Source organism: Centropristis striata, chromosome 9, assembly GCF_030273125.1.
Source record: "Centropristis striata isolate RG_2023a ecotype Rhode Island chromosome 9, C.striata_1.0, whole genome shotgun sequence".
Taxonomy (NCBI): domain Eukaryota; kingdom Metazoa; phylum Chordata; class Actinopteri; order Perciformes; family Serranidae; genus Centropristis; species Centropristis striata.
Window position 1 is genome coordinate 5,424,532 of NC_081525.1, and position 27,593 is coordinate 5,452,124.

The 27,593-nt window shown below is 39.9% G+C and overlaps 1 protein-coding gene across 2 annotated transcripts; it reads left to right on the forward strand.

Moving 5' to 3' along the window:
• Nucleotides 1–229: 229 nt before the first annotated feature.
• Nucleotides 230–27,567, forward strand: dnm3a (dynamin 3a). Of its 2 annotated transcripts, XM_059341122.1 has the most exons (21): nt 230–860; nt 4,313–4,386; nt 4,847–4,996; nt 5,639–5,842; nt 6,656–6,754; nt 8,053–8,213; nt 8,292–8,434; nt 8,554–8,689; nt 9,184–9,251; nt 9,733–9,871; nt 9,981–10,067; nt 10,174–10,244; nt 10,329–10,389; nt 12,110–12,136; nt 12,580–12,693; nt 17,357–17,466; nt 22,653–22,764; nt 24,107–24,268; nt 24,821–25,044; nt 25,610–25,774; nt 27,146–27,567. In XM_059341122.1, the coding sequence occupies exons 1-21, from the start codon at nt 700–702 to the stop codon at nt 27,177–27,179; spliced, it is 2,502 nt and encodes an 833-aa protein (XP_059197105.1). In that variant the 5' UTR covers nt 230–699; the 3' UTR covers nt 27,180–27,567. The 2 variants fall into 2 exon arrangements, with proteins under 2 accessions (XP_059197105.1, XP_059197106.1); XM_059341123.1 differs by lacking the exon at nt 12,110–12,136.
• The last annotated feature ends 26 nt before the right edge of the window (nt 27,568–27,593 follow it).

A 27,593-nucleotide genomic window follows, 5' to 3' on the forward strand; every position in this document is an offset into this window, starting at 1 on the left:
TCATTGCCAAAGAATGCAGCAGTGTTATTTACAGTAGATGAATCTTACTCTCTGGTTCCAGTTGCAGTGTTTATAGGACGTGCAGCAGGGCCGTACCCACTCTAGATGTGTGGGATTTTAAATAGCTGTCGGCTGGAGAAGTGAATGCTTGGTGTCTGATAAGTCAGGGTAGCCTACTTTCATATTGGCTATGAGGTCTGTCCTCTTCTGCATAAAGGGGATTGCCGAGTTAAAGTTTGCTGATTCTGCGCATGCGCGGTAAACTTGATTCCGTTAGCTGTCAGTAGAATGTTTTCCTTCTGTCCATGGACCAAAGTCAGCGCGGCGAGCTACGATTAGCTTCTTAAAAGTATCCAGAGGCATGGGAAACTACATACTGCCGCCATTTGGAGCTTTAAAACAACAAAAATGACAATAGCGGACTGTTTTCAGAGACTCTGGGACTGTGATTACCAAATTGGACACTCCTATCGTTACCAGACGCACTAACGGTAACGTACTATTAGCTACTAAAGTTGGAGCTGTTAGAAGTTAGCACCGTACTTCAAGAAGACTATTTTTGCATTTTGTACATATCAAAAATGAAAATAACGTACTTTTAAGTAATTATTAACTATGATACCTACTGGTGTAGTCTAGAATCGACGTAAAACAAGGTTGATAAGGGGCTGGGTGACGTAGCCCGGCTGCCCTGTTGCGATGGGCAACCGGGGGATGGAGGAGCTGATCCCGCTGGTCAACCGGCTCCAGGATGCTCTGAGCGGCGTGGGGCAGAGCTGCAGCCTCAACCTGCCGCAGATCGCTGTGGTGGGCGGCCAGAGTGCAGGCAAGAGCTCCGTGCTGGAAAACTTTGTGGGCAGGTAAGGCACTGTGAACTCTGAATGAACTGTACAGAGGGACATTATCTACTTTCACAACTCCTTTTTAACTGTGGATACGATTCATAGATGCCAAAAAATGTGTCATTTTCTATTAAGGCAAGGCAAGTTTATTTGTATAGCACAATTCAACACAAGGTAATTCAAAGTGCTTTACATACACATTAAAAACAGCAAGACACAATTGAAAACAATAAAAACAGTCAATTAAAACAGGGACGATACAGCAGGATAAAAAAAAAGAGATAAAATAATAAAAAGCACAAGTCAAACATTGTGTAGTTAAAAAGTAAGGGCAGTAGAGTAGAGCAGATAAGTGTTAAAGTTAAGAGTACGCTGCAGTAAACAATAGTGTTTTTAGTCCTGATTTAAAGGAGCTGACCGTTGGGGCAGACCTCAGATCTACAGGTAGTTTGTTCCACAGGTGAGGAGCAGAATAACTGAGTTCTTGTTTTTGGGACACGCAACAAGCCAGTTCCAGATGACCTAAGGGGTCTGGATGCTTCATAGAGAGGGAGCAGATCAAGCATGTAATTTGGTCCGAGACCATTCAGAGTTTTGTAGACCAGCAGTAAGATTTTAAAATCTATCCTCTGACTCACAGGAAGCCAGTGTAGTGATTTAAGGACCGGTGTAATATGGTCCAGTTTCCTGGTGTTTGTGAGGACTCTAAGCAGCCTTTAACGACAGGAATAGCTTTTGCTTTTTTTTTTAAGATTGTGAATATTCCCTTTAACTATTACCTGTCCTGGAACGAGATCTATCAACAACTAACAAAGTGTATAACTTCAGATATCGAAAGCAAGAAATCAGTTCACCACCTACATTAAGATTTCAAAAATATTATTCCCATGGCCTAGAAAAGTTCAAGCATTGTTTGTAAACATGAGCTACTTTCTCAGAAGTCAGAAACCAGAAAAGTGAGTCTCAAATTTGTGATGCCATAAAATATGAAGTGAGTCAATACAAGGGAGACTGTTGACACATGTAATATTTGCTTTCTTTTGCTTTCCTTTTTGTATCAGATCAGATGTTTAGATCACATGAGCTTTATTCTGTTATAGATCTCAGTTATGAAACTGAAAAACTTCCCACATTTTTTTTTTAAATTCCCCTGGGTGCTTCCCAAGTCATTGTCTATGCAGTAGTTCCACGCTTTATATTTGTGAGTCTGAACGGTGAAGTCACCCTAAATGACTGAATGACGGGTAGGACAGTATTATTAGAAATGATTGCCAATAAAACCATTATGTAATCTTACTTGACCTGGATAATGTTAATAAAATACTTTTAAATTAATCAATTATCAGTAAAAATATTAATCTTATGTCTATTGTTTCATGAGTTAGAATTTGTAATATACTGCTGAAAATACAGCAATGGCTCCTGTGATTACGGGGCTGGGACATGCTAAATACATAATGATCTGCTGTGTTCCACTGTATTGAAACCAGTTCTCGAGCAGGTCTTGAGGTAATAACTGTAACCAATTAAAATGCACTGTTGAAATCACTGTGTTCAGATATCATGGCCTCCACCCAGCACTCCACCCAGCACTAGCAGTTGGAGTTGCTTATCTGAAGTGGTGGATGCCGACAGTCATGGTGCCTGTATGACAGTAAGCAGTGCAGCACCTTATCTCATTGACAGGATGTATAGGTGATGGGGGGGGGGGGGGGGGGACTAACAGGCTTCTGAAAATGTAATGAAATCAGCATCCTGTTATTAGTTGTGTTTCATATTTTTATTGATGTGTACACAAAAAAAAGCAGAGGACATACCTACATCAGGGTACATTGGTGTCGACATTAAACATGTTGTACACATCCTTAGATTTAAATTGTATGATATATCACACAAAACGAAACCAAATAGACTATACAGTATTTAGATATTTAGACATAGTCTGTTTAAAATGAATAAACTGAACACATAAACATAACAGATAAAATACATAAATAATAATAAAAGAGAGGGGAAAGAGGAAAAAATTAAGAAAAAAAAAAAATATATATATAATAATAAATAAATAAATAAATAAAAAGGGACAAAGAAAAGAAAAGAAAGGAGTGTGGAGGGGGGGTTACATCGTCACAAAAAAGTCCATAAACGTTTGCCATTTATCGTAGAATTTGTTCAAGTTTCCCCTTCTTGAATATCTAATTTTCTCTACTTTTAAAAAGGACATAGCCTCTTTAATCCATTGCGTGCTGGAAGGAGAGCATCCTGTTATTAATTCACCCTCAAGTCCTCCAGTCAACCCAAACTGAGCTCCACAGAGCTTTGTTGAATTAACATTTTATGATGACCTTTAGCCGACTTCCAGGGCCTTAAATAATGCAGTGTACCTGTGAGTACCAGTGTTTTTTGCGTAAAGTTTAAATGCAAGTGCGACACTTTGGTTTGGTTTGTGGGGGGGAGATAAAAGTATTTCCATCCTGTCAGATAAGAATGCTGGTGAGTAAGTGAGTAAGTGAGTCGTTTCCGACTTTTTTTTTTTTCCGACAGTGCGGTTCTGTTAGCTAAAAGACACGTATGCATTGTCCACAGCAGTAGAACGCGAGGCATTGCCAGAAACTATAGAAGGCTAATAATGTTTGCTTTCCTGAGCATGTAATGATATTTTAACACACGCCTCAGTTCTTTGTCTCAGCCATGATTATGTCATGACACCCCTTTTTTGGGGGTCTGTGCCAGCTGTTTCATCTGGGACAGGATGCAGTAAAACAAACTTCCTGAAACTGATTTTAATAGGAAAGAGGAGGATATTTTCCTGTGCATTCTGTTTCCCTATCAGTAACACTAAATTTAGCTTTTAGTCTTCATATATATATCACGTAGGGTTGATCATATAGCAAATGCTGATGTTTTTGATAGTATGGCAACTAAAATACAACTTATGTTCAGCTGACTGTTGATGCTCACAACCCTTCGCTAGGTAATATTAGCAGGGTATGCAAAGTTTTAGGACAAATCAAATCAAATCAACTTTATTTATGTAGCCCTTTAAGACAGCGTTAGCTGATACAAAGTGCTGTACATGGCAGGACAGACCAACAATAAAAACAATAAAAACAAAGAACAAGCAAAAACAACTAAAACAAAGCGAGTCTCATGCTGGGTAAAACAGAGAACAGTAAATAAAAGTGGGTTTTAAAATTAATCTCAATTTTAAAATTAATCTTAATTTAAAAAAAACCACAAAGAACAAATAAAAACAAAAAATAAAACAGAGCAAAGGCTCATGTTGAGTGACAATGGTTTTATCGATGCATTACAATATGTAATGTCATCTAAATAGTGTGTCAAACTGTGTGTCAGGGCAAGATGCAAGTTTGCATTGACAGCAGATACAGTGGCAGTTTCTATCTGTGCTGTCTGTGTGTTTGTGTGTATGTTGCCCTTTTCCAATTCAGTTTTTCTTCTCTTGACAGAGACTTTCTTCCACGGGGTTCAGGAATTGTCACTCGAAGACCTTTAATCCTCCAGCTGCTTAGTGCTAATGCAGGTAGGTAAGGCACACCTCACGGTCAGTCGTATGGTGTCATTGTTAAACTGCCACCAGATGGCAGTATGATATTTTACTATGGCTGAGCTCGACTTGCTGACAGTGCTGACATTGTCACATTATGTGCTGAACTGTTAGGTTATTTATGTGCTTTTCCTGCAGAGAAGCAAGTGACAGGATGTGTAGATTTCTACTGATCTAACACAATCTCAGAGGGCTTTTAGGAAAACTTCAGATGAGTTCAATCAAAAGCAAATCAAATGTATTTAATTAAACAGATTTTGTGTGTCCTGTTGCATTATATAAAAACTTTTTTTTATTTTTTTTATTAATTTTTATCCCACGATTTTGTGGGATAATAAAAACAAACAAAAACTTTTAAAGATCTGATTTTGGTGCAGTGGATGGGCGTGATATTCCATACATTCTTCATTGTATCGATCATTGTATGTCTTTCCAGAGTACGGTGAATTTTTCCATTGTAAGGGAAAGAAGTTCACAGACTTTGAGGAGATCTGCAAAGAGATTGAGGCAGAGACACGCAGAGTCACAGGATCCAATAAAGGCATCTCTCCTGTCCCCATCAACCTACGGATTCATTCACCACATGGTAACAAAATGTTTATTTGTGTGTGTTCAATATGACATATACATTAAAGTGTATGTTTATTTAGGGTTGTCACGATACTAAAATTTTCAACTCGATACCGATACTCGATACCATTTTCGATACCACCAGGATTAAAAACAAAGACCCCAAAATTTAACAGAAATATTTTTATTAAGAAGAAAAATGCAACATGTAAAAATGAACATGCACTTATTGTAAGTCGCTTTGGACAAAAGCGTCTGCTAAATGACATGTAATAACAGAACCACAGGTTAAATATTTATGATAAAAAACAGTTGTGCAAAAAGAAACTGCAACTATGATAACAAGCTTCAGGTCTGAGGTAGTGCAAAAAAAAAAAAAAATACAATAAACATTAATAATTAGAACAATATTTTGAGGTTGTATTCTGTGCACAATATTAGGCAAGCTTGATAAAAAAATAACAATAACTTAACTTAAGTGTTCATTCCTTGGCTAGGTATCGATACTTTTAAAAATTAGTATTGTATCCGGATACAACGTTTTAGTATCGATACTTTTTTGAGTATCGATACTTTTGACAACCCTACTTGTTTATTACACATGTATAACCTGTCCGTATGTTTGTCTTCTTATACACATGCATGTGTGTGCTTGCAGTGCTGAATCTGACTCTTGTGGACCTGCCTGGCATCACCAAGGTGCCTGTAGGTGACCAGCCAGCAGACATAGAGTACCAGATACGAGACATGATCATGCAGTACATCTGTAAGGACAACTGTCTCATCCTGGCTGTCACACCAGCTAACATGGACCTGGCCAACTCTGATGCACTCAAACTGGCCAAAGATGTTGACCCACAGGGTAGGTGTTTGCTGGGCTTTTAAAATCTGTGTGATTTGATTACGACTTGACAAAATGGCTTTACACACTAATGTCTTTACGGGGATTAATTGATCATCACATTGTTACAATGAACATGTTGGTGTAAAAGGTTGAAGGTTGACATACACTACCGGTCAAAAGTTTTAGAACACCACAATTTTTACATTTTTTAATTGAAATTCAAGCAGTTCAAGTCCAATGAACAGCTAGGAAGGGTACAAAGGTAAGTGGTGAACTTCCAGAGGTAAATACAAAAAGGTAGGGTTAACCAAAACTGAAAAAGAATGTACATTTCAAAATTATACAAAAAGGCCTTTTTCAGGGTACAAGAAATGGCTTGCAGCAACGGAGGTTGATCAAGCCTTGAAAGTTGCTAAGTTGCTACCAATTCCTACAGGTGTCCCAACTTTTCTTGATCACTTACAACCTACAAGTTGCTCCACATTTAAGGGAACTTCTGCAACAGAGTTGGGAAGAACTTTCTGAAGAATATTTGATTTCCATTGTAGAAAGAATGAGTGTGTTCAGCTGTTCTATCTGTTAAGGTGGCTACTTCGATGAGTCAACAGTTTATAATACATTTTCCTTTCTAAATTGATTCTATGATTTATTTTTTAACTTCAATTGTTTATTTGTTATATGCATTGTTTTCAGAGTACACTGAGACATTAAACTGCATCATTTTCAATAAAATTCTGTAAAAGTTGGGGTGTTCTAAAACTTTTGACCAGTAGTGTATACTATTCATACTTCCACAGACAAAATTTCCTCTTTTCTTCGTATTCTTTTCAGGTCAGCGCACAATCGGTGTAATCACTAAGCTGGACCTGATGGATGAAGGAACAAATGCCCGGGACATACTAGAGAACAGGTTGCTTCCTCTACGCAGAGGTGTGCCATTTGTGATTGTGGGCATGTGTGTGTATGTGTGTTGAACTGTAATCTGCAGCTGCGGTCACACTGCACCCAATACAGGCTCTTTGAAGAGGACTGACATTATGATTGTGTTTGTTATCAGCAGCCAGAGGCGCAGTCTCTTTTTTTTCTCTTTCTCTGACTCTTTCTTTCTGCCTCCTTTGTTTACTATCTTTTTGTTTATCCATGTGCAGTACCTCTTTAGCTTGTGCCATGTGTTTAAAGACGGCCATGCACTTTGTATGACATCAGACAGGGTCTCACATTGCAAACAGAAATCAGTCAATTGTGAGAAAACATTTTTGTTGTTTGCGTTTAGCAGGTCTGTCTCTGTGTCTGTGTGGAACCACATCCTTTTGACATCATTACCTTAAAACCATGAGTACCACAGCTTCACAGAGAGAGAGATGATAATACCTATAGCACCTACCTATAGCACCTACTTACCTCAAAGAACTCATCCCCCTATAGTCTACCACCCGCACCCTCAGTTCGACAAACACCCTGCTCCTCCAAGTCCCCAGTACCAGACTCTCCACCATGGGAGACCGAGCCTTCTGCTCGGCCGCACCACGCCTGTGGAACAGCCTCCCCACCCAGCTGAGGGCCACTCAGAGCCTAGACTCTTTCAAGACAGGCCTGAAAACGTTTTTATTCAGAAAGGCCTACAAATGACAAACTTGAAACCGACTTTTTAACCTACCTCTATTGAGTTGTTTTTAAAATTATTTTACTTGTTAAGCACTTTGAGATCTGCTGATAAAAAGTGCATTAGAAATTAAATGTATTATTATTATTATTATTATTATAATGATTTGTAAAAGTGTTTGTGTATGTGTGTGTGTGTGTGTGAAAGAGAGAGAGGGGCAGGGAGCTCTTTTGGAAGCGTACAGACTACCAGGTGCTGGCTCCTTCATGCTTCTCCTGCAGTGCTAATGCATTAGCCATGGAAGCCCAGTGAAATAACTGCACTAGTAGCAGCATTAGATATGGAGCCTGGTGCTATTACATCTATTACTGCACTAAATAGGGGATTTAGCCCGCTTTATTCCACATGCTCTGCTGTTGAACAAACATATTCATTTCCTGCTTGAATGCTACAGTCTTAATGGAACAAATGGCAGTCTTGGAAGAGTTCCCAAGGACAAGTCAGAAAATGCATGTTCAATCTGTGTAATATCAATGTCCTTCATTGTTCCTTCCTCTTGTTGCGTATTGTCTTCCTCACAATGATCACATGCTCTTCATTTCCCTTCTCGTCTCTTCCTCCCCAGGTTACATAGGGGTGGTGAACCGCAGCCAGAAGGACATTGACGGGAAAAAGGATATTCAGGCAGCCCTGCTTGCAGAGAAGAAGTTTTTTCTGTCCCATCCGGCCTACAAACACATGTCTGAAAGCATGGGCACCCCATATTTACAAAGAATACTTAACCAGGTTAAAATGCATACCTACATGTGTAGAGAAGAAAATATATTGTGTGTATGTATTGTAACCAATAATGTTTATTTGCAGCAACTGACAAACCACATCCGTGAAACTCTGCCAGCCTTCCGTAGTCATCTGCAAGACCAGCTGCTGAGTTTGAACAAAGAAGCTGAAGAGTGCAGACAGTATAGTCCTGATGACCCTGCACGGAGGACCAAGATACTGCTAAAGTCAGTCAGTCAGGCATTTTGGATGTGTGTGTGTGTGTCTGTGTGTGTAGGTACCCATTTGTTGTCTTTAAGATGGATCAAATGTCAGTGTTTCTCCTGGTCTGTCTCCTGTCCTCCAGGTTAGTTCAGCGCTTGGCTGTTGACTTTGAGAAGTTCATCGAGGGCTCAGGCGACAAAGTAGACACAGTGAATCTGTCAGGAGGTGCGAGGATCAATCGGATCTTCCATGAGCGCTTCCCTTATGAACTTCTCAAGGTGTGTTTGTGATTCTGAGTATGTTTTCTTTGAAATATTGTGCATATATAGCACTTGTCATTAGATTAGATTAGATTAGATTAGATTTGACTTTATTAATCCCACAGCGGGGAAATTTCTTTGTTACAGCCGCAGAAAATCACACAATTTTAAGATAAGATAAAAAAACAATCTAAGAAAAGACATTTAACAATATACAAAATAATAATAATAATAATAATATACTATATACAACTTAGTGCAAATTAAGTGGAGAATGTATGTATGAGAATGGATGTGTATGAGTGCAGATTATATGCAAAAATGTTCAGATTGTGCAGGTGTTGTACAGTCTTATGGCAGCTGGAATGAACAACACCTGCACAATCTGAACATTTTTGCATATGTATACAGTCATACAGTAGTTTGTGAATACTGTATATGCATTAATAACTGTGTTGCTAAACTATAATGCTCCTCAGCCTCTTCACATAGTGTACTGTGTTTGCCCTCAGATTACATCAGATGAGAGGAAGCTGCGGCGGGAAATCAACTATGCCATCAAAAACATCCATGGTGTCAGGTAGGATAGTGTTCTGAGCAAACACAAAATGTTTTTTGTATTTAATATTTTCATTTTTTGTCATTTACTTTTTATTGGTTTTTGAAATGAACAAACAAACAATCGACATGAAGACCTATAGACAAATACAGAAAATATCAAGGAAAAAAGTAAAAGCGTACAAAAGGGGATTGGAAACACCCAAAAATAAATGAATAAATAAAATAAAATGGGGAAAGGTACAAAGAAATGAAAGTATTCTGATCATCCAATCTGAGATTACCTGAAATCCGGTTTTATGGCAGAGACATACAGTATGTAATCCATTTTTGCCAATTTTCAATAAATACCTCTTTTTGTGTTCTTAAATTGAAAGTAATTCTTTCCATTACAAAGAGCTGTACGCAATATGTATTTAATATTTTCAATATTTGGTTAAAGACATTTTGTTTGCTGCAGCCAATACACTTCTTTTGTTTTGTTTCCCTCTCTTTCCCTACAGGACAGGTTTGTTCACTCCTGATTTGGCCTTTGAAGCCATAGTGAAGAAACAGATATCATTACTAAAAGGACCATGTATTCAATTTGTTGACATGGTCAGTCAAGAACTAATCACCACTGTGTACCAGTGTATCAACAAGGTAATAATGTGCGTTTGTGTAATGTATTTGTATAATCTGCTGTAAATTTCAGGGTGTCCATACTGTATTATATCTTCGTCTAACTTCTGGTCTGTATTCCTCTTTATAGCTCAGTTCCTTTCCCAAACTGCAAGAGGAGACAGAGAGAATTGTAACTACTGAAATACGAGAGCTAGAGAGTAAATGCAGGGAACAGGTCATTCACACACAGCTTGACATTGCATTCACAAATTAGTGTCGTAACAGTTATTCTTAATTTTTTGTGTGCGTTTCTCTAGTTAACGGATGTCTGTTCTGTTCAGGTCTTGTTGCTCATTGACACACAGCTTGCCTACATAAATACCAAACATGAAGATTTCATCGGCTTCACTGCGTAAGTAAACTCTTGGATTTTAAACAAATTTTAATTCCAACATGCCAACAGAGTAAATGAAATAAGTTTCTTCCTCTGTCTCAGCGCCCAGCAGACGTACAACCAAAGCAATAAGAAGAATGCTGCAGCGATAGCAGGAAACCATGTAAGACTTCAATAACTGCATTTATTCACATCCGTCTGTCCATCTCTCCATCTATTTATCTGTCTAAACCTGGAGCATACAGCAGAAAATACCTTTTTACAGTTTTTTATGGTGATGATGGCAACAGATGGACTAAGTTAGCTCTCCCATTGGTCCATCACTTTGGTGAGAGTAAAAGATCTCAACAACTACTTTCTAAATTGCGATTAAATTGAGTTAACACACCCAAAGCAAGGTTATTATAGTTAACGAAAACTAACGAAATAACGAAAACTAGAACTGAAAAAACATTTTCGTTAACTGAAATAAAAATAAAAACTAGAGTTTTTAAAAAAACAATAACTAACTGAAACTGTATTTTGTGGTTACAAAACTAACTAAAACTAACTAAAATTATAGGGAAAATGTCCTTAGTTTTCGTTTTTGTCAACTTTTTTCATTCATAATTCAGTGTTTCTATTTGAACATGCAACACATGGTAAATATGTTTACTGAGACTGGGATGTCTACACTAGAACCAAAATTCAAAACCCCCAGAACTGTAAGAGTTAATAACCTTATTGGGGCTGAGATGGATAAACCAAAGGAAATAAAGGAAACATTTATTATGGCCTCTTTGAATCACGCACCCAACATATAGCCCATTACAAAAAAACTAACACTAACACTAAAACTAATAAAAACTAAACTAAAACTAAGCATTTTCAAAAAATAAAAACTAAACTAAAACTAGAAAACTCACTCTAAAAACTAACTAAAACTAACTGAATTTGAAAACAAAAATTCACAACAAAATTAAAACTAAAACTAATGAAAAATCCAAAAAAAATCCACTATTATAACCTTGACCCAAAGAGGATGCATCAGAATTACTGATCTACACTCGTGTCACCAGAAGGTTCAACTGCCAACTAAACACCCAGCTATATCCAAAAATCTCATACAATAAGATTCTTGTTTTAGCATAATCACCCTTTGGCCAAAACATAAAAAATAAGGCTGGTAATGCAATTTCAATCTTGTTTTCCCTCCGATTTAATTCAGAGTCATCTTTGTCAAAACAAACACAAGTCTATATTTGTTGATGACAGCTTGGTTCTCTTAATATTGGTTCTCTGCACTGCAACATTTGAGTGTGCATGATTGTGAACTTTTTTCCCCTTCCGTCTTACATTTTGGTTTGCTTTTTATTTTCAGTAAAGTCACCATCCCATGTGTTACGCATTAATCAGCACTGATTAAAATTCATAGCTGCAGATGAATTAGATATCTTATGATTTTATTGGAGGAGATTTAGGGTCCAATCATGCAACCAGAGTTGATCTTGGCTCCTCATAGGAATGCAGGAAGGCAAGGAAAAATTAGGCTTTTTCTTTTTGGTCTTGATCTGCTATGATTAATTTGTAACACGATATGTATGAGACACACTTGAAAGCAGGAATAATTAAAAACATGATCCTAGTATGGCTGTGTTTAGACTGGCGTCTTGATGTGTGATGATGAGATTTGTTGAACACCAGTACATTTTAACCACAGCTTAGGAAATTAAAAAAGTGGTGTCAGTTATTTACACAACCTCCATCAATCATGTTGCTTATATAGTACCTAACTATTTGATCATCAATATTGCCGTCAAAAGACATAATAACCCCCTTATATAACAAAAACATTAACTACATCTTAAAATCTTTACATCTTTAAATCTCCTGTTTTTTTCCAGGTTGTGGTCCATCCTTCAAGACGAATAGTAGGAGTCTCTTTAAGCCTTCTCACTCTCTGCTGCCTCTTCTGGAAATATTTATGTGCAGGATTCAAGCTTGAGGGTCGTGGGTTGGCATGCAACTGGTGGCCGCAAACATGCTCTATGGCAAATGGCTTTTTGTAGCTTTAATAATCTTTTTATTTTTAATTTTATACACTGTTAATGTTTCAAACTCTTTTCTTCTTACAGTTGCAGTTTGTAGTCTCCTCTCTTTACGTCTGTAATTCCGCTCGTGTCTAACCTGTGAAAGTTTTGTTTTTCCTACAGTGTCAATTCTTATTTTCAGCAAGATTCCTCTCTCATTGTGTGTCCTGCTTTGTACATCTCTTTCTTGCTGTCAAATTTTCTATAAAAATGTCCTCTGAATGTCATTTTGATGGTCCAGTCTGCCCTGCCACCTGACCTTGTTACCCTTGGTTGTTGTGCAGGTCATACGCAAGGGCTGGCTGACCATCAGCAATATTGGCATCATGAAAGGTGGACCCAGGGAATACTGGTTCATCCTCAGTGCAGAGAGCCTCTCCTGGTTCAGGGATGATGAGGTGAGGCACTCACACTCACACTTGAAATGAATAGATTGCACCAAGGTGTTTTATGTGCTTAATAAATAAGGAAACAGTGAAATCAAAACACAGCAGCACATTGTTTATTAACACAAATTTATTCATACACATCTCAGCTTGAAACAGTATGTTAATTTGGAAGTAATTAAGTAGAAGGGGAAATCCGTCATCTGTTGATATTGTTGTCACAGTTTCAGTAACACTCCTGCAGTTTTGTTAAAGTAAATCGAAGAGCTGGTGGCCCTCTGTTCTGGTGTCTGTGGGGCTGCCATCTGTCTGCCTGTCTGTGCCTGCTGTACAGGAGCAGAAGGTCTGCACAGCAAGTGTAGACAGGCAGACACACCACAACAGTCTCATCCTGTCACAGTTGATGTCATGGGAAGAAGGAGGGGCAGAGTGCAGGAAGTGAGATCAGAAGAGGGTAACACATTGCAGCAATTGTATATGGATAGAAACAAGTACCTGTAAACAGTCCCATCTGGATGAAGGCACTGTAGATGTTGTGGATGAAATTGAGTTGTGTATTGTTTGACAGACATAATAGAGTGGTTGCTAGGGCGCTTTTACAAATAAGTTATTGTTCTTGGAAACCACACTTGAAGGCGGTGTTGTGGATGAATCTAAACACACAGTGCCTTTCTTTATGGAAGCTTTGTGACATATGACACCATTAAAAGCAGAACTAAAAGAGCCTCTTGAACTCTTTTTCTCTGTCCAGCTAAACAGTTTTCTTTGCTTTCCTCTCCTGCCACCTGGACCTGCTAGTGAGCCCCTCCATTTCCCCCATTCATTCCTCTCTGACGCCCCCCCTCCCCATTCGTCCTGCTCACTCTTCCCCTTACTCCCCCTTTTCTTCCTCTTCTGGGAGTTCAGGCATTTGGAGCGGCTCACTCTGACACAGCTGGAGCTGCACCAAGCCAAACTTAGATACACACACATACACACAAATGCACGCACAAACACACATAGTGGACAGACTTTGTGTATACAGTATACAGTACACATGCAGAGGCTGATGTAAACAAACTGGCATGCAAATAGTGGAGAAAAATATACAGTCACTCAGACAGACACATGGACACTTTTTAGATAAACACTAAATCTGTTGAACACAGTGTTCCCTGACACAGCCCCAGGCATGCATCTTGTACACACACAGTGTTAAAGGTTCCCTCTCACTCTCATCTCCTTAGGATCAAATCAACTCACACATACACACAGACCCTGCACATCTGCAATAAATAATACAAACACAGGCAAGCAAATATCTGTTGACCACATCAGAGGAACAAACCATGGCTGTCTGCAGCTCATGATGAGCCTTGCATGTTTCACCACAAGGTTTTTAAGCTAATATGAAAGTCTAAACCTGGAATTAATTTTGGTTCAATACTCAATTGCATTAGTCAGTGTTTAATGCTTGCACGTCCTCACTACGTTGGAAGGTTTATCTGCTGTGTTTGGGAGGCCTGAGCGCAAAATCAGTCACCCATATTATCACAGAAGATCAGATCAGATCTAGGGCCTTTCCACATGCATGTGTGTGTGTGCGCACACAGTCACACCAGCCAAGCTTGTGCTTCTTCTCTCTTGCAGTTCCCACTCTTACTCTCCCTGCCCACACTACCTTTCACAGACATTTATTTTTTCTTCGACTACTAACCCCCCCCCCCCCCCCTTTTTTTTATTTTCTTTCTTTACCTCTGTTGCCTTTTCCTCCTCATTTCTCTCTCTCTCCCCCCCCCCCCTCTCTCTCTCTGTCTGTCTGTCTCTCTCTCTCCCCCTCTTTCTCTCTCTCCCCCTCTCTGTGGTTGGCAGTCTCCCTGGGACTGTGCACATTCCTGGCTGGAAAATCTGAAGCTTTGTCCAAACACCAGCTTCCAAGATCTGCCCAGAGAAATCCCACATGGCTGTTTCTACACTGCAGACCTCCCCTTTTCGACTCCCCCCCCCCCGCTCTCCTCTTAACTCCTCCACAGTCTCTCTCACAAATACCCCCCCCCCCCTTTCCCCTCACCCCTTCCAGCCTCCTCTCTCCATCCCTGTCGATTGCTTCTGTACACTCCAAATTTTTAGCGTCTTTAAGGCTACACGGTATCATCTCCTTTCTGTGTGCCTAAACACTTGTACCCTCACACTGACCTCACACTGAGAGTGCAGCATAATAGTTCAGAGTTTAATCTCCACAGCACACTGAACAGACATACATTCCTTCCCCCTGCGACTGCCAGGGCTCCACCAGGCAAGTCTGAAGAAAAACAGACGGCTCATGCACATACACTTAATCTACATGCTCCCCTCTGTGTGTAGGTGTGTGTGTGAGGCCTGTTCCATATCTCAGCTCCATTAGTCTAGAGGAAGAGGAGACACAGCCGCTTTGATGTATGATACTTCACGACCACCCTTACACCGCTGGGAATATGACACACACTTGCATATACAAAACAGTGCCATGATGTCTGTGAACACAAGAGTTATTATATTGCAACATAGATGCACATGCAGAAACTCAAATACCCAATGAGAGGCACTCCGAAAAACATCTGTTAGTTTTGAGCTTCTCTTCAACTAATGTGTGTAAAAGCAGCTAAATTATTGACCTAGTTTATAGCTTTTCTGCCTTAGTTATTGATTAAAATAGTCAATCACAGGTTATGGTTTCTCATCCTTAAATAAACTTTTCTGCCTTGTACGTAGGTATTACTCGGCATTAAGACGGAGACAATTATTAAAAAATGGATGTCAGTATGCTTGACTTAATATAGAGCTAATAACTGCATTTTGAAGTGTTGAAAGCTGGTGATAGCACCCATTAAAGCAAGAAACATCAGAGAATATTAGACCCTAGATTTGCCTCAGCGTAGAGTAGAGTTTTCAACGTAGTCATGCATCTTGCTGCTGAAGCACTTCCTTGCACAGTCTAACCAATGTGCAGACTACTGTACACCAGTAAGATCCTGAACAGGTAGTCTGAACACTGGGATGACGGAGCAGGACCCTTTCTTACGTTCTCTATGGCCTCCGCTTTTTCCCGCTCTGGCTGCTTGCTAGCAGTCCTGCCAGTGGCGCAGGCGTTTCGGAAAAAGATTTCCTCTGTTATTTCGTATCCTGTGTCCGTGCGGGGTCGTGAGGCGAGGGGTCTCACACAGATCAGACATCCACTCCTATTGGTGTCCTTCCTCCGGAGGTGTATCTTGGGTCGGGCGTCCGCGGGGCTGTGTCCCGGCGTAGTATCCAGTCTTGACGTGGCACATTCACTCATTCAGCTGGGGATCTGCCTGCTCACTCAGGGAAGGCATAAGGAAATACGGGGAGTGAGAGAATGAGAGAGAGAGTTAGGGAGGAACTTAGCAGCCATATATGGGTTGATGGGACCCATGGGGAATCAACTTTTGAGTGGTCTGCAGTTTCTCCCCACTTCTCCTGCACAGTCTCTCCTGCTCTTTATGTTCCTCAACCCTTCCTCTTCTACTTTAGCAAAATTCACCTCCTTCTATCCCTCTATCCACCTCTATCCCTCCTCTTCCTCTCTTCATCATCCCTACTTTCTATTTCTACCCCATCAGAGCACCCTATACTCTCTCCAGTCTCCTCCCCCTCTGTCCAAAGCGATCCCAGATGTTGCTGTATGAGCGCCAATCCCGTCCTGTCATTTTTTTCAGCCTCTGTTACAGGAAGTGGGCCCCTTTTGAAAAAAATAAAAGAGGAAAGAGGAACGTAGGGAGAGAGTCGTAGGGTTCAGGGGAGCACTGACAGAGGGAAGACCAAAATGTACTACCAACACACTCACGTCTCGTACCACATGTGTGCGCGCTCCCTGATGCAGCGCGTGCACACATGCATCCACACACGTACAGATGACAACATTCAGGATTTTTTCGGATGCCGTCATTTGAAGGCGTGCTTTAGTTCTTTCTTCTATTTCACACTTTTCTGTTTCTTTACCACCATTTCTGGAATCAACCTTTCTGGAAGCCCCCTTCTCAAAGGTTAGAAAGAGGGAGCAGGTCGAGGAAGAGGGATGAGGGGGAAGGGCTTCACTTTAGGAGAAATGTTGTGTTAGAGCTCGAGTCTGAGTAATGACTTTCACATGTGGGCCCGGCCTCTCTCCCTCTTTTTTTTTTTTACTCCTTCTCTCATTCCCTCCCTCCCGCTTCACTTCTCTGTACCCTGCCTCCATACTGTCTGGTTCTCCTCACGCTGGCCGCTCTACTCCTCCAACTGTTCTCTGTCATTCATAAGTCCCTGCGGTGATGACAGACTATAGACTTATGGCCCCTTCTCTCTCCCTCTCCCACTGTCTCTCTTTCCCTAGTTAGTGGGCTGTTAATGTGAGGCAGTCTGACAGGCAGACACATCATCTGATATGAACTCAGGTGCTCTGCTAGCACAGTGTTTGACATCTTCTGACACTTTTTCTTCTTCACTTTAAGTCTCTTGCCCGCCCCTCTTTCCTCTCTAGGGGCAGGCTGACAGATATTTACGAGCAGACATACAACTATTTTAGCTAAAGCCCCCAACTGAACTGTCTTCAGTCTCTGTTGTCTTTTGCTATCAACACCTGTGTTACCTCTATGTGATGTCATATTTTACTCGGCATACCTCTGTCAAACTTTATCTCTCTGTATTCTGTCTTTTTCAGGAGAAGGAGAAGAAGTACATGCTTCCTCTGGACAACCTAAAGCTCAGGGATGTGGAGAAGGGCTTCATGTCCAGCAAATTTGTCTTTGCTATCTTCAACACAGAGTTAAGGTTTGTTTGAGTGTGGCTGGAGGGCCTGTGTTTGTGTGTGTGTGTGTGTGTGTGTGTGTGTGTGTGTGTGTGTGTGTGTGTGTGTGTTGTGTGTGAGTCAGAAAAGGGAGTTCTGTTCTTGTCACCTGCTTGCTTGATATTTTACAAGGGTGGACATGTCAGAGGAGGAAAGGGAGGAGATGTCAGAGCGGTATTTTGCCCTTCCCTTGACCTCTTCTTTTCAACTTTGCCACCGGAACTGAAAGGATATCCAGTGGGTACTGCAGCAGGTTTTTTCTCTATCTCCAGTATGTATGCCAGGCCCTTGAGGGTAGGGCTGGGTTTGTTAAGTTTATGTTTGTAAAACAGATTGAGAAAGACAGAGACACAAAGAGGGAGCACAAGAGGAAGAGAGAGAGAGAGAGAAAGAGTGTTTAGGAGCTGGATCTGTCCCAAAGCCTGGCTGATTGTACCAGAGCATGTGGGCTTTGTTTATAATTCTGTGCTATGCTGCATTCAGACACACAAAATAGATTTGTGTGCGCATGTGTGTTTGCGTGTGTGTATGTGCCTTTGCCAGTGAGTGTGTGTGTGTGTGTGTATAGACCACAGCATACCGACGGCAGGCTCATTAAGCAGCTAATCAAAGCCAGAGAGCTTGGATCAGAGATGAGGCTGCTCTTGTTTGGAAAGAATTGCTCGACTCACCACAAAAAGGAGGGAGAAAGAAGAATTGGAAGGGCTGAGAGGAGAAAGAAAGCGGGAGAGAGAGGATCAGCCATCAGCCAGGAATGTGTCAAAGTCTGTCCTATGGCGCCCCCCCCCCCCTCCTTTTCCTGCGCCTCACTCTCTCTGTTTCTCTTTCTGTATTTGCATTTGTCCGTGTATGTGTGTGTGTGTGTGTGTGTGTGTGTGTGTGTGTGGCAGACATTGCAGTGGTTTTGTCCCTGTCTGACAGTAATCAAAAACCTCAGGAAACTCTACAAATCTAAAGCAGTGAAGGATCTGCCGAGAAATTCCTTAAGATGAGTTAAAAAACTCACACTGGCTGCAAGCTGAGGAGAGGAAAGCAAAGGGGACGAGAGAAAAAAAAATGTTGAAGCAAGTGATAAATCAGCTTAGAGAACCGTTTTTAATGTGTGCTAGCTTGTGAATACAACCGTTAGTGTCCTGATCTTAATGTAATAGCACTCTAGTATTGTCATCGTTGGCCTGGCTCCCCGTCTGTTAGCCACCACGCCCTGACTTATTAGCCTCACCCATCCTAGCCCAGCCATAAGCTCACAAACTGACTGCCTATTTCTTGATCTTTCTGTATCGCTCTCTGTTGCTGCAGTCTGTTCTTTTTCCATTTCTGTTGTGTGTCTCTCATTCTCACACACAAAAAGGTTTCGCATATTTGAGGTTAATTGCTATGTGTTCTGAACGTGAGAAGGGAACAACAAAAGGAGGAAAGAAACAACTGAGTGATTAAAGAAAAATGTTTAACAGATGGGCCACAGCCTGCTACAGATCCTTTGCTTGTTTCTTGCTTTGCTGTAACCGCTGCATCAGCCAAAGAGCAGAGATGGTGTGATGGTGTGAAGAGGGAAGTGAGAAAGATAATGGAGGGGAAATAGAGGTTGCGGAATGAATAGCATGGAGAGCGTAGATGATGAAGATAAGAAGATAAGTTGCGGTTTGGGAGGTGATGTCAAGCACCGCAGTTGAAACTGATGAGTCTTTTTTGTGTCTGTCAGTATGCATATCGTTAGCCTCATAGCATATTTGCCTAAGTCATATTTGAACGTTTTCGGGAAACAAGTAAATACACAGTTTCTAGTAAGCCCATTGGTATTCTTAATCAATATTGTAACAGTAAATTCAAATAGAAGTGTGAACAAGTTTGCATAAAAAATTAAACACATCGATTTCATAACAGATAAAAGTGACTTAGGCAGAATATCCCCTGACTAAGACAATTTTTCTCTTACATATAAATAATGTCATTTTTTGGCCAAATTGGGATATCTGCCTAACTTTTCTCTCCTACCACTGCTGCATCTTTCTGCCTTATTGCCTATGTTCTCATCAGAACACTTGTTAGAGTCCAAAATCACTTTCTGCCTTAGTCATCTCTTTGACTTAGGCATTTTTGCGGCTACATACAAACCAAACTACATTATTTATATGTAAGAGAAAAATTGTCTTAGTCAGGGCATATTCTGCCTAAGTCACTTTTATCTGTTATGAAATCGATGTGTTTAATTTTTTATGCAAACTTGTTCACACTTCTATTTGAACTTACTGTTACAATATCAATTAAGAATACCAATGGGCTTACTAAAAATTGTGTATTTTCTTGTTTCCCGAAAACGTTCAAATATGACTTAGGCAAATATGCTATGAGGCTAACGATATGTGTGTATCTGCCGAGTTGCAAGTGCTCGTGTGTGTCTCTCCGGGTCAGTGAATCATTTATCGTTACATTCTTTTTGTTTGTTTATATGGTATGGCATTTAAAGGAGCGTAACAATAGTTTTTTCGAAGACTAGCCCAAACCCAATGACTCATGTTGCCCCTGCATCGAGTCATTTACACAAGACGAGGGAATGGGTCACAGGTCAGCTAGTGCACCACTTAAATAGGTGGCCAGTGTTTACATACTGTACATTAGACCTGGCTGGGACAATTGTTCTATTAATAACTTTGAAGCCTGATAGAAATACAAAGAAATGTTTTGGCTGGGACCCATTATGCTCTTTGTCAGGTTAATAGTAGTTTTGGGGGTTTCTACCAGAACATGTTGGCCTGCTAATTTTTTATTATTTTTTTCATACTGCCCGTGGCTGCTGCACTTCTATCCACCCTCCTTTCTCTTTAAGCCCCACCTCCTGAAACAGTCTGCACAGATTGGTCGGTATTTCTTGTTTTTTTTTACATCTTTGCTCCCACTATCTCTGTCACATTGTCATCGTGGTCAGAGCCACAGAAAGAATGAGTGCAATGGAAAATTGGAACAATTTTTACTGTAAAAAAAAATCACCAATAAAGGCTACTTCTTGTGGGAATGTGAGCTGAAATTGGGATGAAATAAGCAACAAGGTCATTCAAGACTGAAGTTTTTCTTGACATTAGCATGTCTACCTTTTTTACACACATGAACCACATTATTTGAGACTTTGTCCATAGTTATTATCAACATCTGACATTGTAACATTCTATATGCAGGGTTGCTCTTAAAGTTGGAATAAAATATATATTTTTTACCTCTTTATATATAGTGTATATCTTCTCAAAACTTATAATAATCAATATAATAATAATAATAATCAATATTTTTTTGTCAGGATTGTGTCTGAAAACAAAATTATTATTATTATTATTATTGTTATTATTATTATTATTATTATTATTACTATTATTATTGGTAACCGTGTATATGACAGGAAAATAAGGAAAATCATAAAAATGTCCTCTTTGATAAAATTCTCTTTTATATTACATTTAATTTAAAGCATTTTGTAGCATTTAGAATTAACAATGGCAATTCAGTTCCACAATTTATTATTATTTTCATGCAAACACAGGAAACTTAACATACAAAATCTTGTCTATGAGCCAATATGAAGATGTAGGAGAGAAATAGTTCTGAATCTAAGACTGCATCTTATATTTTTTTTCAGTTTGTGAGTTCACATGATACAAACAAAGGCATATTTGTTCCAACAGCATTTGACTTGTGTACAAAGTGGGTCAAGAGGGGGAATTAAGAAACACAAACACCACAACCATCCATGTTTTCTTGGTACATTCTTTGCTCTGACGTCCTTTTTAAGTTCACACAAATGATAATCATCTCACAAGATAAGTGGGTGATGCAGCATGTGGTTGACAGTAGTTTGCAGGAGATGCTTTTTTTAGTACTACAAGATACTACTTTCCTTTCTTCTCACAAAACATGGCTTGTTTTGTTTCCACTGGATGTGAACAAGTCAGAAAGAGGAGACAGCGGAAAGTTATAAATGACTGAAAACATGTTGCCCAACTAAAATTATCCCACGCATTGGAACTTACATTCTGCTTACATCACCTATACAAAGAGAAACCAGTATTAACCTGTCATTACTAAAAGGTCAGGTTTCCTGTTTAAGGTCTTGGTTTTCATATATGAAAATACAGCACTTTGTATTCAAGTTAATTCAACCCGGGATGATTTCAACATTTACAACCAGATTCCAAAAAAAGTTGTGACGTTCTCTTAAACATAAATAAAACAGAATGGAAAACTTTGTTAATCCCTTGCATCATATATTCAATTGAAAACTTTACAATTAAAATGTATTTTATGTTTTTTATGCATTCAAGTGTTATTTACATTTCAAGCATCCCAACTTTTTTGGAATCTGAGCTGTATAATATTTTGGTAACGCTTTATATTAAGGTCCTTGTAATAACCATTAATTAACAAGTAATAAGGCCCTTGTAAGTCCTTACAAGATGCTTATTAACATTATTGTGTGTTCATAAGCTTATATAAGTGTTAATAATGGCATTACAAACACCCATGACCCACCCATTATGTCTTTGCCATGCCTTTATTAATCTTATTTTCTTTGCTTATTGATATTAAAATATACTTTATTGCTCATCTATTATAAGTTAACTATAAGTTAACTATGCTTTTTGCAACTACCGGATCTAAAGCGAGAACAATGCCTTATTACTTGTTAATTAATGGTTATTAAGGACCTTATTATAAAGCGTTACCAATATTTTTTCAATGGTTTCGTCTCCCCACAACTGTTGTTTAAGGTATGTACATTATGTGTTTAATACTCTGTATGGAGGAAAGAGTGTTATTAGAACAAACAGACTCAAGAACAGCTTCTTTCCCAAGGCCATAATCACCCTAAACTGCAGTATGAACTGATCTTCCCTCTTGTGCAATACCTCCAAACAAGTGCAATATCTCTCGTGTATATGGACCATATTTATTTTTCACTGCTGCAATTCAAAAGTGTGCACCTTATGTCCTTATGTCTGTTTGTATATTATTTGTATATTATTATTTCTGTCTCTCACACTGACTTGGTGATTGTTTATTGTTTATTAATCTCATTGTACCCAGGTACAGTGGCAATAAAAGTGATTCTGATTCTGATTCTGATTACTGGCCAGGAAGTGTAGTTTTTGCAGATGTCTGACAATGTTGCACTGAATTTCAGGAACGTGTACAAGGACTACAAATGCCTGGAGTTGGCCTGCGACTCTCAGGAAGAGTTGGACAGCTGGAAGGCGTCTCTGCTGCAGGCCGGAGTCTACCCTGAGAAAGTCACCGTTAGTACTCTGACCCCTAATTCAACCTAATTAAACCCAACCCTGACCTTAGCTGTGGGGAGCTGCACCTGTCTGCACCTTACCTTTGTGCTGCATGCACTCAAAGACCTCAAACCCGGGCCGTAACCCCTTACCCTTCTCTCCATGTTCCCCCTTCTCTTCCCCTGCCAAAGCGAAAAAGCAAGTCCCCCACCCCTTCCATCTCGCTCTGTCGTTGGCTCTTCAGCACAGCATTCTTGGGCCATGATGTCACTACAACATGTGTGTATGTGTATGTGTTCTAGTCTGTTTCTAATCAGCAGTTCCTCGTCCCTCACCCACTCCCCCTTTTCTTTCTTCTGCCCACTCCCCCTCTTTGTGTTCCCTCCATTCTGCTCTCCCTGTTCCTAACACAGTGGCTCTATACTTTTTTTTTATCATCGCTAGCATATCATAGGTAACGAGATATGAAAATACACATTAGACGGATCTTAATTGCTTCACACATCCTTTGTTAAAACTACAGGGATGGGCGCCGTGCTAGCTGACTGGGTAGAGCTCATACCATTAAGGCTGAGTCCTTACCGCAGCCGCCTGGGTTTGAGTCCGCTCCAGGGCCCTTTGTAGTGTTGTCACAATACTGGAATTTTTAACTTTGAGACAATACATTGAAAAATATCAATATTCAGTACCATTTTCCATACCACAGGGAAAAAATTACACAACATTGAGAGCATGAATAAATATAACGACGTGATAACGACAACTTTTCTTTTCTTGGCTAAAATCAGAAAACAGTAGAATGATTGTTGTCAACATTAACAATAGTTTAATTTTTTTTTCCCTCTGCCATATGTAACACTGTGGGGAAAAAGTCAGGAGATGTTTTTAACATGGCGTGCAGCACAGGATAAAGTTAAGTGTGTGAATAGAAGTTATTGAACATAACATCACCTTTAATGAGCTAACGCCATATTAAAACCAGATATTATTATATCAATCCGACTAGAAGACAGCACTGGGACTATGTGCACACTGCAGCACACTGTGTGTGTGTGTGTGTGTGTGTGTGTGTGTGTGTGTGTGTGCGTGTGTGTCAACTTACTGTCTCAGAGAAGAGAAATAAGAAAGCAGCGTTGGTACCTGTATATCAATACTGACAAAAATGAGTATTGAAACCATTTCAAATATTCAGTATCGAAAAAATCCTTATATTTGACTTTAGCCCTTTGTTGCATGTCATCCCCTCTCTCCCTCTTGCCCTCCCTCACTGTCTATTAAAACAGAAATGTCTAAAAAATAAAAAATTGAAACGCAATTTGCTGCAATTTACTCCCAACTCCATCTTGTCTGCGTCACCCAGGTGGAGGACCAGGGAAATGGAGCTCCTGAAAACTTCACAGACCCCCAGCTGGAGCGTCAGGTGGAAACCATTCGCAGCCTGGTGGACTCCTACATGAGCATCATCTCCAAGACCATCAAGGACTTAATGCCAAAGACCATAATGCACCTCATGATCAACAGCGTAAGACATCCAGACAAGAATTGTAACTTTTTTTTCTCCTTTTCTTATTAAAATTGTTTATCAGTTACCAGCCAAAAGCCCAACAAAACCTGCTCTTTCCCTATTTATCCCAAACAAAGTGACTTCTTTTAGGACATAAAAGAACTTGGTTATTATAACTTGGTTATTAGAATGTGTATTTCCCCTGTCTACCATACAGGTATTCACCATTTGATACAGTATTTGAACATATACCAATGATTTGAATGAAAAATGAAGAAAGAAAGAAATAGATTCCATTTGAACTGTCACTTTGGCGGTAAAATAATAGGAGCATAATTTAGTGTGCGGTTTCTGTTTCTTCATCTTTAACATGTTCCTCCGTCCAGCAAGCAGTATCATGTGGATGTGCATGCTTTTGTAATCTTTTTTTTGCAAAAAGAAATGAAAGTGCATAGGGAAAAAAAAACACTTTCACCTTGGAGCTGTAATCCCAAATCAGAGTAAAAAAATATCACTTTACAAAGTCGAACATTTCTACTTGTGACAGCTGTTAATAATCCCTCTCTGTAGGTGAAGGAGTTCATTAGCTCGGAGCTCCTGGCCCAACTCTACGCTCTGGGAGAATGCTCGGCGCTGATGGATGAGTCACCGGGGCAGCAGCAGCACCGCGAGGAAGTGCTCCGCAAGCATGCCGCCCTGAAGGAGGCGCTCACTGTCATTGGAAAGTTCTCTGCCTCCACCTGCACCATCCCTCTGCCTCCACCTGTAGACTCCTCCTGGATACAGCCCTCCAGGTACGTGCACCGTCACACTACAGCGATGCATAGATGCATGCATCCCCATTAGGGGAAGCTTAACAGATTTTGTACCACCTAGAGTTAAGACAAACATGGGTAAAAAGTCCTTTCTTTATGCTGGAACAATTCTTTGGAACAGGTTGCCTGGCCCACTTAAATCAATCAGAAGCATATGCAGTTTTAAACAAAACTTGAAAAAATGGTTTAAACACCAATCTTAGAATGTTGGCAATCTGTATCTGTCGCGTGTATTTGAAACTGTAATTTATGTTTTTATGTGGCTTATGAATGATTGATGTATGTATGTATGTATGTATGTAAGAATGGTACTTGTTTGATTTATGTAAGATATGCTGCTACTTGCCCCCGTCTCCTGCGTTATAGGGACCACAATGGAAATAAGCCTTAGGGCTTTATTGTGTCATCCCCGACTATTTTTTATCTATTTATATTACGTATGACACAGGTTGCTGTTTCATATTTTTTATATCAAGAATGGTCAAATAAAATCAATCAATCAATCAATGCAGTGACATCACTAAAGGTTCTCTCCTCCATACAGTCCAACACTCCCTAAAAACTCAGTGAGCAGTGGTAAAGCAGTGGCTCGTGGCCATGCCCCCTCTGCCCCTCGGGTACCCACTCATGCCCACACTGCCCCCCCGAGCAATGACGGACTCCATCGGTTTGCTGGCCAACCCCACCGTGCTCCACCTAGCGTGCCAAGGTGACTCTGACTCCACACAGCCTGAAATCTGACCTGCAACATTATGATGAGCTGCCACTCAAACATGGCATATATGCATACACTGTGATACACACACAATCAAACAAACGGTGCGCTACAGAGGCAGAGGGAGTTATTTGAGCTGGGTGGGGGTCTGCTGGAAAATGTGTTTCTCATATTCTCATTCCCATCAGCCTCAGCAGACAGGACTTCTCTCTGTGCAGCTTTCTCCTGGAGCCAGAGACAACAGGCTGAGCGCTCTGTCAAGTTTTCATCTTTCCCTCTGTCCTTCATCCCCCCTTTTCCCTCTTTCTCCTAGCATGCATTTGTTTTATTGCCCTCCCCAGTTTCCCTCATGCAATAACCGTTATTTTCCCTTTTTTCCCCCCGACTTCTTTTTCTTGTACATTTCTTCACTTCTCCTCTTTCACTGGTTCCTCCCCTGCTTTTGGCCTGGCTCTCCTTTTTCTCTCTGCCTCATTTCCTCTGTGCTCTCCAATGGTTCTTTAGGTTCTTTCCCGCATGGTCTCCCTCTTTTCTTTCCTGACTCTTTCCATCCAACCTTATGCCTCTTTTCCTTACTCCATCTCTCTTTCCCCTATAGATATACAGTACGTGGGGCATGAGCTGACTTCTATGAGTCTATTTTTTTCTCCCCCGTTTTTTATTCAGATCATGTGAAGTTGAAACTACAGGTCATGAATTGTGTAACAATCAAAACATGTGGAATTATGGCAAATAAAAGTTGCTAAATAAAGATACATATATATATGTATATATATATATATTGAGAAGGGAGCTATGAACCCTGAATCACAGTGTTGCAACATTTGGATTAGCACCTTGAAAATCTCTCCAATCTTTTATTTCTGGGGACCGACTGCTGTCTCAATTATACTACAGGAATCTTTCATAATAATAATAATTTATTCACCATTTTTTCCTCTGAAGCCATATAATTCTCCTTGTAATAATAAAATGATCATTTGGCTCTGGATAACAACCTCCCGAACAATAAACAGCAATCATGGAAAAGAACCACAACTCCCATGATCCAAAGCTACTTCAAGAAGTTTGTCTTTTGTTGATATCTTGATTGAAAGAGCCATAGCAGCAACAAATTACAAATTTTGCTTTTAAGAAAGCTACAGTTAAATCATGCAAATGAAAGGTGGATAATTAAAAATATAATTTAAGCGCTTTCCATATAACAAAGCACACTGTTGCATTTCATCAGTCTCTCCTTGAAACATATTGTTCAATGGTAGTATACAGTCATTTATTAGGAATTTTAGTAGTTGTTCTGTTAATATTGTTATATCATATTGAACCTTATATTCATTTCTTTGATTCTTCTGATTTTGTCTGCAGGAGGCATCCTCCAGCTATTCCAAACGTCAAATAACAGGCCTTTCTGCTCAGAGCTTCATTACCCATCTATCCTATTGATCCTTCCAGCTGCAGCTTACTGTTGCTCAAAGACATCTAGGACCTGTGTGATGTGTAATCCAGCTGAAACTCTACGCTGGGCTTCTCTCTGTCTCCTCTGGGAGTTGCTGTCTGCAAAATTCACTGAGTCCTGAACCTGTTTTGTACATAATATCTTCGGATATAAAAGCCGGAATGTGCTCGACTGTCTGCGGAAATTTTCTCAAGGGCCTGAACTTTCTGTAAATAGAAATACCAATATTGAGTTATTCAAAAAGATATGAGTTATTGTAAAAGAGAATACTCATACACTATTTTCACTGTTTTTGAATAAACAGGTTTTATTTTTAAACATCCTGTTGTCTCATTGTTTCAGGTTTCCGTGGCAGTC

Excerpts from the sequence above, each read along its gene's own strand:
- dnm3a (XM_059341122.1), top strand. The coding sequence starts at position 700 with ATGGGCAACCGGGGGATGGAGGAGCTGATCCCGCTGGTCAACCGGCTC. Across the intron at positions 6,755-8,052 it reads GTTGCTTCCTCTACGCAGAG|GTTACATAGGGGTGGTGAAC; the intron begins GTGTGCCATTTG and ends CTTCCTCCCCAG. Across the intron at positions 8,435-8,553 it reads AGGACCAAGATACTGCTAAA|GTTAGTTCAGCGCTTGGCTG; the intron begins GTCAGTCAGTCA and ends CCTGTCCTCCAG.